Here is an 11,516-nt window from a genome sequence, read left to right on the forward strand (position 1 = left end):
TCAAACGGTACCTTTCAGGTCCACACCTACTGCATACTCCGATGGCGTATGAGCGGCCATACCTTTACTTGGCGGTATCTATAGTGGAGGTAAATGGAGACTTAGTCCGAGAAGAGGAAGGTACATAATTTTCTATTTACTATGTCAGTAGAACTCCAGGCGAGGCCAAAACAAGGTATCGTCACCTAGAAAAATTGGCGTTCGCTTTGTTAAGCGCCTCCAGAAAGTTGAAAACGTACTTTCAATGCCACCCCATATGTGTCGTAACCTCTTACCCAGTAAGGAAAATTATGCACAAATATAAGCTCTTAGGTCGGTTGGCTAAATGGGTCGTAGAAATTAGCGAGTATGATATCGAGTATCGACCCTGAACCGCCATCAAATCACAAATCTTGGTAGACTTTGTGGCCGACTTTACCCCGACCTTAATAACCGAAGTTGAAAAGGAATTGTTGTTAACCTCGGGGACTTTCTCGGAATCTGGACCCTCTTTACGGACGGTGCTTCGTATGCAAAGGGGTCCGGAATCGGCATTGTGTTGAAGCCGCTTATGGGAAGCATAGTTAGGCAGTCTATTCGAACTGGGAAATTGACTAACAATGAGGCCGAGTTTAAGGCCATGATTACAGGTCTCGAATTGGCTTAAAAATTTGGGGCTGAGGTGGTCGAAGCTAAGTGTGATTCCCTCCTTGGGGTAAATCAAGTTAATGGAACGTTCGAAGTAAAGGACGAATGAATATGAAGGTATTTAGGCAAATTGCAGGTAATACTACATCAATTCAAGGAATGGACTTTACAGCACATGCCCTGCGATCAAAATAGCGAGGCTGGTGCTCTGGCCAACTTGGGGTCATCGGTTGATGACGATGAATTTAGCTTAGGAATAGTCGTACAGCTCATGAAATCGGTGGTGAAAGAAGGCCTTGCCGAAGTAAATTCAACAAGTTTAACTTGGGATTGGAGAAACAAGTACATAGACTATTTGAAGACTAGGAAGTTGCCTTTGGATCCTAAAGAATTGAGAGCTTTGCGCACGAAAACATCCAGGTTCAGCCTGTCCGTAGGGACTTTGTTCAGAAGAATGTTCGACGACCAGCTCCATATGCTTGAGGCTGGGAGATACCAAATATGTCTTGAAAGAAGTTCACGAAGGCACATGCGAAAATCATTCGGGGGCAGAATCTTTGGTTTGGAAGATAATTAAGGTCGGCTACTACTAGATCGGCACGGAGAAAGATGCGAAGGACTTTGTACGAAGATGCGACGACTATCAAAGCCACGCACCGATGATCCATCAACCCGGAGAGTTGCTCATTTCGGTCTTGTCCCCATGGTCGTTCATGAAATAGTGAATGGACATCGTCAGTCCCCTACCATGGGCACCTGGTAAGGCTCAATTTATACTGTTCATGACTAATTATTTTTCTAAATGGGTCGAAGCTCAAGCTTTCAAAAAGTTCTGAGAAAAAGTCATTTACTTTATTTGGAACCACATAGTATGTTGGTTTGGAATACCGACCGAGATCGTGTGTGATAACGGGAAACAATTCATTGGCAGCAAGGTAAACAAGTTTTTCAAAGACCACAAGACTAAAAAGATACTATCCACACCCAATCACCCTAGTGGGAACGGACAAGCGGAATCTACAAGCAAGACCATACTCCAAAACTTGAAAAAGAGGTTGACCGATGCCAAAGGAAATTGGAAGGAAATTCTACCCGCAGTCTTGTGGGCATACGACACGACTTTGAAATCTAGTATGGGGGCCACCCCATTCTCATTAGTCTATAATGTCGAAGAACCAATGCCGATCGAAGTGGAAGAATCGAGCCTCAAGTTCTGATATGTAACCGAAGAATCAAAAGATGGGGCTATGAGCACGAGCCTGGAACTATTAGATGAAAGACGTGGGGCCGTCCTAGTCCGATTAGCCTTATAGAAACAGTTGATAGAAAGATATTACAACCGAAGAGCCAACCACCGACACTTCAAAATCGGGGACTTGGTGTTAAGAAAAGTGACACTGCATACCCAGGACCCAAACGAGGGAAAGTTGGGGCCGAATTGGGAAGGACTATATCAAGTAATCAACATTATTGGCAAAGGCTCGTACAAACTCGAAGCAGAAAACAGTGCACAGCTACCAAACAACTAGAACGTGACGCACTTAAAGCGGTACTACTGCTAAGGTACGATCTCATTTACATTTTTATAATATTATGAATCGAGCTAACACTTGCAGGCAACAACTAATGGAGAATGTGACTATTAGGTCTAAAAGCACGTGTTGCACTCTTATTCCCTTGAACCGATTTTTTTCCAAATGGGTTTGCTGGCAAGGTTTTCAACGAGGCAACAGTGGATCGTGTTAACTTAGATTCGAAGATCGGTTTTAAATTGGATTTTATGGTCGCATCAATAGTATCCGACCCCTCTCAAGATCGACCTTGAATACTGGGGGCCATCAGCCTGGGGCTAAGATTTTTTAGCAAGGAAAGAAAGGAACTTTGTACGTGAACATCTTAGGCTCGATGGTTAGGATTTATTGTAAGGGCCAAACGGTAAGTGAATCGTGCCTGCATAGGCCACCTTAGCCATAATACAAGCTTTTACACATTTTCGATCATGTAATATACACACAGAAATGAAAGAAAGTTTATTTCTTACTATTACATATTTTTGCCACTTAAATATTGAGCCTAAGGGCTATCCCTATTCAGGGACTATCAAGCCCAAGGGATATCCCTATTCGCGGACTATCGAGCCCAAAGGGTTATCCCTACTCAAGGATTGTCATCTGAAATAAGTTAGGACAAATTGGGCTAACAAATCCTGGAGGTACAAAACCTATAAGGTAGTGCCTAAACATAAAAGACTACGACAACCCTAAAAATGGCTCGGAGACATCCGAAGCACGTAACAAAAACATAAGGCCTTCGCAAAACTTCAAAACCTACTAAAAGGTTACCCTCAGCAAAAACATCGTCTAAAAACACTTAAGCATCTTGGGAAAACTTTCGTCCACTCCAGGTTTTTGAAGCCTCGAGCAAATAAAGTTGCATTAAAGTCAGATTCTATTCGGACCTCAGAAAAGCAAACGACTTAGTACTACGTTTGATTCTATGTTAAGTCATTAGAAGTATTTGAGAAAATGGAAATTATGGAAAGATGCTAAACAAATATTGACTCGAAATTGCCAAAAAGGGGAATTCTATATATTCCGGAATGTCTTTATAAAATCCCAACAAAAACAACCTCAAAATAGACAAAAGATATATACAACAACATAAAAGCTAAAGAAGTTCTAAGGCATTTATGCCTGATCTTCACCGGGGATCGGTTCATCGTTGGAACCATCGGATCCTTCGGAACCCTCCGCACCTTCGGGCTCGGATAGCTTCTTCGCCTCAGCCCAAGCATTTTGCCTCCTCAATCCTGCTGACAGGTCAAAGCCTCAGGCATGAATCTTTTCGAGGGTCTCCCTTTGAGCCATCCACCCCATATATTCAGCATTGACCTTCAGGCGGGTCTCGGCTGCTTCGACATCGGCCTTGTACTGGGCCATCATCTCTTCGGCATTGGCAGAGATTGTGTCCAACTTGGACTTTATTGCTTCATATTCTTTACCGAGGGCATCTTGGTCTGCTAGATTCGAGCTATTCTCGGAGGTCGTCATTCAGCTGGGATCGCTTGTCGACTTTCTCCTTTGCCACCCAAAGTTGAACCTCTACCGATGCCAGTTGTTCCTGGGTGGTTTCCTTCATCGAAGCTAACCGGTCCATTTTTATTTTCCACCTATCAGCCATGTCCTGGACCTCGTTCATTTCGACTCGGAGTTGAACGACTAGATCGATCTTCTAGTGGACATGCGAAGTTTGGTTGTTAGTCACCATGACTAGTTCCTCGTTTTTAACTTCAAAGACCTTTACCATTTTGACTAGATTAGCATGTTCCCACCTCAGGGTCGAAGCTTCCTTATGAGCCCTATCAAGCTCGGCCTTAAGGTCCTTGATGGCTCCTTCTTGTTGCTCGCTGAGGAGCTTGTACATATTCCTTTTTTGGGCTTGCTCCTTGACCTCAAGCTCGAGCAAATTGACCTTGACCCAATACCGTAGGAAGCTATCATGATAAAGTACCAAGGCCTGCAAAACGGTGAATGACGTGAGAAATATCAAAACCTAAGTAGAGTTCAAAAAGATATAATGATGCCTTACTCGGTTCAGAGCCTGCTGCGCCTCATTGAAAAGGCACGGCACGTTCACCTCATTCATTTTTTCCTGGTCCTCCTCGACCACCAAGCATCGAAGATAGCTAGATATCCCCACAGGAGTAGACAGAACCTAGGCATCCTTTGGGATGGTAAGAATAACCGATCTCTTGCGATTGGGGCTCGCACTCTAAGCGGGGAACTGATTGATCAATTTTGGGCTCGAACTCGGACCGCTAGCTTCCAGAACTTCCAAGTCGCCCAGCCTAAAAAAATCTTCCAAAGTGGACCAGTCCACACCATCAAAGAAAGAGTGAAGGGGATCGTCTGCACCATGAACCCCTTCTTTGGACTTCTCTTTCCCTACTTGTGCCTCCTCGAGCATGGACTCGGTGTAGGAGGGCGTCCCCATAATTTCTATCACATCAGGCACTTTCTTCGGAGTAGAGAAGACATCTCGGGGGGTCTTAGCCCCCGTCTACATCCCGACCTCTTGAATGGTGGAGTGACGGTCTCACGACCCAAAACCTCGGCTATGGTGTGCTCCCCAACAAGTGTCGATCCGTGAGCCACAAACATGTCATATTCTTCGGACTCATCCTTGAGTTGAAGAAGTGAATCCGAATTTGGTGCTCGGGAGTTAGAGCTCTTCTTTTGCTTACGAGCCACTCTTTTCTTTTGCTTCCTCTCAAAGCTCACGGAGCCCGAAACCTTCCTTTTCTTCTTCTTCTTTTCCCCCATAGTAGCCCGGGTTGTCCCATGACAGAGGGATCAACACATAAGGACACGTCCTAGCCCCCTTCTAAATGCCTAAGTTTGGTGGTCTTAGGCAAACCTACAATGGAAAGAAAAAAGGTCAGTATGGTGCAAGTTAAAAAGCATGGTAATAACCATTCGGATGAGGACCTTACCATGAGAACGGGCCTCCTATCGGCCTTTTGAATGCTTACGCCAAGAGCGCTTGGAGTACGACATCTGCGTACAGATGCCCTTGATCCATTCCTTGAGTCGGGGGATAGCATTTGGAACCCGGGCAACAGCTCTACAACCACAAACATGACTGATAAGAAAGATAGTGAAGAAAAATTGATACTTAAGAAGAGGTTGCACTTACGAGATACATTCCACTTCTCGGGGAATGGCATGAACTCGAGAGGGATATAGTCTTTGGTCTTCACCTGAATGAAGCACCCCTGATAGCCTTGATCTCAGTTTTCATCAATGTTAGAAAAGGGGGCCTTGCTGGCTTGGCGTGTAAGCTTGATTAGTCACCCTCAAAAAATTAGGGGACTGTATAGGCAGAGCAGGTGGTTGATGTTGAACCGACGAGACTCGGTGTTATTCACGAAGTAATATAGGAGGATCATGATCCTTCATAGAGACGGGTGGATCTGCCCAAGACATACCTCGTATCTCTTGCAAAAATCTAAAATAACTGGGTCTACCAGGCCAAGTGTGAAAGGGTAAATGTAAACACTTAAATACCCCTCCATATGGGTAGTAATAGCATCTTCGGGCCCGAGACTACTACCTCATTGCCTTCCCATTTACAGTCCTTTCGGACCACAGGAAGGATGTCTTCGATAATGGAGCATATATACCTCGATGCTCTTTCACCTCGGTTCTATTTTGACGAGGTTTTTTCGACCTTGAAGTAGTCTACAATTGAGCAGCCCCTGGAATAAACATTTTCAAGGCCAAGACATACCCAAGACGGGTATGTCTTGAAGTCGTTCATAGAGACGGGTGGATCTGCCCAAGACATACCTCGTATCTCTTGCAAAAATCTAAAATAACTGGGTCTACCAGGCCAAGTGTGAAAGGGTAAATGTAAACACTTAAATACCCCTCCATATGGGTAGTAATAGTGTCTTCGGGCCCGAGACTACTACCTCCTTGCCTTCCCATTTACAGTCCTTTCGGACCACAGGAAGGACGTCTTCGATAATGGAGCATATATACCTCGATGCTCTTTCACCTCGGTTCTATTTTGACGAGGTTTTTTCGACCTTGAAGTCGTCTACAATTGAGCAGCCCCTGGAATAAACATTTTCAAGGGAGGCTCGAGGGTCGATTCATTGGCAGTCACCTTGAGAGCAGTCATCTCGAGGACAACTATTTCGGGAGTGACTGCCTCGGTATCAGCGGTCGGTTGGGAAGATGAAGAGGCAGCCTGTTGAGGAGCTGATTTAGATGTTTTTGTCATTACTATTTGAAAATGTTTGAAAATTTGAAGAAAAAGGAATAAGTTTTGAGGATGAAGAGTTAAGTATAATAATTTGAGGAAAATGGGTAAAAACCTGGAAATCACTATGGATGTTTAAATAACAAGGATGAATATATGAAGGTTTGAAGAAAGTTCATGATAACTTGAAAGTTCGAAGGTAGAAGCTTGGTCGGAAATTGGGAAAAGAACAAGGAATAGAAGCTCTTATAGAAAAATTTTGTGTCGCTTCGCATTCAAAGGCAACCAATCAATGGTTGACACATGTCCGAAGTCAGAACAACGCGACTGACGGGACGTTTCGGCTTCTTCGTCGTTTTTGTTATAACATACGAAAAAAGGAACTAGAGAACATCTATCATTTCTCATCGTTTCGGCAAACCTGCTCTATGAGAAACGAGGGGACTATCTGTATGCGGGTAAAACTAGGGGTAATGAGTACCCCCGGTCGGGCAAACGAGGAAAAGACGTAACTGCGAGGAATCGAAGTCGAAGTTGGGAGCCTTCAATATCAAGGCCTGAACACAACACCTACCTTCGGAGCCATTGAGACCATGCCCCCCCCCCCCCGGACCTGGTCCGAGCTTCGAGACTTTGGGAAGCAATTCCAAACGACCACACACGATTAACAAAGGACCGTGATATACGGGCCCAACCGTATATCATGGCGTTGACCTCGGCCCGTATCAGCGGCATATCAATAATTAGCAAAAAGAAAGATTTTTACCTTTCTTAGGATTGTACTTAGGGTAGAACTCTTCTACTATATAAAGGAGAAGTCTATCATTAAATAAACACTTGTAACACGCAAACCAAGGCAATATACATCTGTTTTCTCTATTTCTAAAAGTTATTCAAAGTTCTTGCTTTTGTTCATAAGTTCTTCATAAGTATTGGCTCGGAACCGAAGGCAGGTTTCTTGTTAAGCTTTTTACCGTGCCTGGACTCAATATCGCCATTGGTTTTGCTGTTTATTCTATCTTTTATTTGCTTACCTAACGTCATAAGTTATTTGTATTTAATTAACACATATTCTTAAAATCGCGTATAAATTCAGTTGTTATCATTTTTTAAGGGTAAACAATATTTCTTTTCCGTATAAGCAATTCTAGTATAGTTTGTACAATAATTCATTATTTATACCAAATTTAATATGAGATAATTTATAAAACACCTAAAAATCAACATAACCTTGATACCGTTTTTCTATCTTTCATTTATTTTTAAAATAAGGGTAAATTTAAAAACTTTTATATATGTACCATATATCCAATTTTAATGCGATAACTACTAGATCTATACATATGTTACTTTTAAAGTGTACATATGTGTTGCAATATTGAACACTAGATTTATACTTGTTTTATTTTATGTTCGGAACAACTAGAGTTATACTACAAATTCGGAAGCAAAGAATGAGTCATAACAGACTGCTCTTTTTGAAAAAAAATATTCTATCCAAGACTCAGCTAAAGTCTTTTTCTGCCACCATCGTCCATTGAGTCAAATAGACCAGTATGACGTGTGATGTGACAAAGAGCATACACATTTGTCATACTTCCCCACTGAGAGTAAATTATGAAATCATCTATCCCAAGGTTGATTTTTTCCTGGAAAATTAGATCCAAAATTCTACGCTCCACTTCAATTTACTCACTATAAATACAACTCTATTATCACCTTAACGAAAACCAAGACAAATAAAACAGAATGATGAGGTTTTGGTTAGTGTCTTTGTTTTGTCTCTTTTGCCTAAAATTTGCTTTTGCACAAGATGTTGGTGCTCTTGTTAGTAAAAATCTGTTTGAGAGAATACTACTGCATCGCAACGATGCTAATTGTCCTGCCAAAGGCTTCTACACATATGAAGCGTTCATAACAGCTACTAGAGCCTTTGGTACTTTTGGAACTACTGGGGACACCAATACTCGTAAGAAGGAAATTGCTGCCTTTTTGGCTCAAACTTCTCATGAAACTACAGGTATTTTGCTTGCTCCTTCACGCTGTACATTCACCGGCATATAATTTATGATTTCCTAGTTTTAATATTTCTTTTATGATCTACAAGGTGGATGGAGCCTTTGTTCAACCGCATATTCACTACTATTTTTGACACGAAACATAAATATATATTTATATAAAAATTCATTCAATTTCAACAAATATTAATGTCAGAAGTATCATTAATTCATTCATGAGTACTTAGAATTTTAACAATTGAACTCGTTAAGTTTAGATAGCGTACTATGATTGGTATATGAGAAATGATACATTAAATCTATGATATATATATATATATATATATATATATATATATATATATATATATATAGGAGGGATGGGCAACAGCACCGGATGGCCCATATTCATGGGGATATTGCTTCAAGCAGGAACAAGGAAGCCCTCCAAATTACTGCGTTGCAAATCAGCAGTGGCCTTGTGCTCCTGGTAAAACGTACTTCGGTCGAGGTCCTATCCAAATATCCTAGTAAGTAATTAACGTTCATTTCCCTCATTTTAGTTAGTATTTATTAACTAGATAATAAAAGTAATGCGAATGACTTCGTGGCCACTTAAACTTGTAGGTCTTTTGATGGTCGATACATGAACTTTAAACTTTCCCATTTGAACACTCGAACTCATGATTTCCTTAACTAATAAACACATTTGACCGTTGACCATATAAACAGTGACAAATGTGATGTGGACAAAACGCGTGTCCGTCACGCAGAAAATATACGTGAATGCAATAATGTGATTAAAGAAAATATTTTATAAATACAAAAAAAATATGAAAAAGAAAATGAAAAAAAGACCCCTAGAATCGAGCGCATCATCTGTGATGTTGCAAGTTAGCAAAAGAGGACAGAATCTAATCCAAGTCCAAGTTCTATCATCCGTGATGTTGGCAAGCGCGATAAACTTTCGAGACAAACAAAGAGGACAGAGTCTGGTTCCTTAGAATCGAGCCATTTTCAGGCGATTGGAGTTTCCTGGTGGTCAAAAAGCACTCACCACTCTAAACCATCGATGGTCCGAAGAAAATGCAATCATCGAATTCATCTTCGTCAAAACACAAAAATGACAGATATTTGCAATAGTATTGGGCGGCCTCCAGTGTTTCAAAACCATGAATTCCTATTGATTTTTTCTGAAATTTCAAAATTAAATTTATTTTTTCTAGTCTAATCATAAGTATAATGGTGTTGTGAATTTGATTTAGAAATAAGAGAGGGAAAGAACACTGAAGAAAAAGAGAAAAAAAAAAGGAATAAAAATAAGGAAAGGAATGGAAATGGGTGAACAGAGAAGAAGGGAGTTGTGGGTGAACAAAGAGAAGTGTTAGATCTTTTTCTCTCTTTCTTTTTTCTTTTTTTAATTTGTAACTTCTTTTTTGCTTATTTAGTATTTAAAAATAGGACTCACAAATAGCATATGTCAAGTAATAAATAGTCTAGTATATGACGTATTGTACATGTCAGCGCAATTGATATACACGCACTACTTGATGTATTTATTAGTACTCATTCCGTCAAGTTTGAGTGTTCAAATGAGAAAATTTAAAGTTTATGTATCGGCTTTCAAATGTCCTACAAGTCTAAGTGGTCAGGAAGTTATTCCGCCTAAAAGTAAAGATGTAAAACTAACAGTTTAATTTTACATAGTTAATGATTTTATTTATAACTTGTTGTAACGGGTAATTTGTCACTTTTTATGAGCAGTTACATGTCATTATCTTTGGTTTAACTTTTTTATATTGGTACTGTAAAATCCTTTTTAAACTATCACTCATTTAAAATATAACAACACGTAATTGTCCATTAAAAAAAATATTAGTAATCTAAAAAATAAGGCAGGGTACCTGATATATGCTAGAATACACTAATCGTGTAAATTCTTTATACTATTGAAGTAAATAATTAAGTTGATTAAGTGATAAGTCCATTATCATTTAGATGATTTGACTGTGTTAAAAGATTATTTATATTGTCCATATTTTTAAAAATCACACACTAAAGTAGTACAATAATTTTGTGATGCAGCAACTACAATTATGGACCAGCAGGGAGAGCAATAGGAAGGGATTTGTTAAACAACCCAGATTTAGTAGCCAATGATCCAGTAGTGTCATTCAAAACAGCCTTATGGTTCTGGATGACACCCCAACAACCAAAGCCATCAGCCCACGATGTCATAACTGGAAGATGGACTCCATCCGCAGCTGATTTGGCCGCGCGCCGCGTCCCCGGCTTTGGTGTAATCACCAACATCGTCAATGGTGGAATTGAATGTAACAAAGGTTCAAATGCACAGATGCAGAGCAGAATTGGGTTCTACAGAAGATACTGTCAGATTTTGGGAGTTGACCCAGGCAACAACTTGGACTGTGCTAGCCAAAGGCCTTTTGGCCAGTAGGGACCTTAATCAATTATAGTACTTTTGTGTAGCACTTGAGACCCTAATAAGGTTTGGTCCATCTAAAAATAATATGATCTTCTCTTGCTTAATATAGAGCCTGAAAAGAGTTTATTGTCAAAAATATTTGTTTATTCGTGTTCAGTGTTCCATATAGATAATCATTGAACAAATGACCAGCACCCCAAAAACAAGTTTAAGTCAGATCACTTAAAATTAATTACATCTAATTTTATTTAATAAGCATTAGAAGTAACCTAAACTAAATGTATTACCATGATATAAGAAATTAAATTACATTGATAGTGTAAAACTGTGTTACACTATCAATATATAAAACTAAATCCAACCCTCCCCCCCCCCTCCAAAGGATTCCATAGTAAAGGGGCACCATTACATTCGATATAAAGTTATCATTGCTCATAAAGATTGGTACTGACAGTATTTTAAAAGGTATTTTCTGGGCGAGCCGCAAGACGAGCCCTAGGGCAGGGCGTACCAAATATGCACTGAGACGTATTAGTGGAATGTGTTTACTCGTAAAACGATATAATTAAATTTGTAACATTATTTATAGACACATGAATTAATTTGATCCAAGAATATAAAATAAGTAAGAACAGAAATAAGGTTATTAAAATAACTTGAAGGAAATACAAGTCTGGTTA

General features: G+C 40.1%; 1 protein-coding gene across 1 annotated transcript; it reads left to right on the forward strand.

Moving 5' to 3' along the window:
- The first annotated feature begins 8,015 nt into the window (after window positions 1-8,015).
- On the forward strand, window positions 8,016-10,972 carry LOC107790992 (basic endochitinase-like). The gene is made up of 3 exons (XM_075249473.1): window positions 8,016-8,424; window positions 8,769-8,920; window positions 10,476-10,972. The coding sequence occupies exons 1-3, from the start codon at window positions 8,143-8,145 to the stop codon at window positions 10,846-10,848; spliced, it is 807 nt and encodes a 268-aa protein (XP_075105574.1). The 5' UTR covers window positions 8,016-8,142; the 3' UTR covers window positions 10,849-10,972.
- Window positions 10,973-11,516: the final 544 nt, after the last annotated feature.

Source organism: Nicotiana tabacum, chromosome 3 (genome assembly GCF_000715075.1).
Source record: "Nicotiana tabacum cultivar K326 chromosome 3, ASM71507v2, whole genome shotgun sequence".
In the NCBI taxonomy this organism is placed as follows: domain Eukaryota; kingdom Viridiplantae; phylum Streptophyta; class Magnoliopsida; order Solanales; family Solanaceae; genus Nicotiana; species Nicotiana tabacum.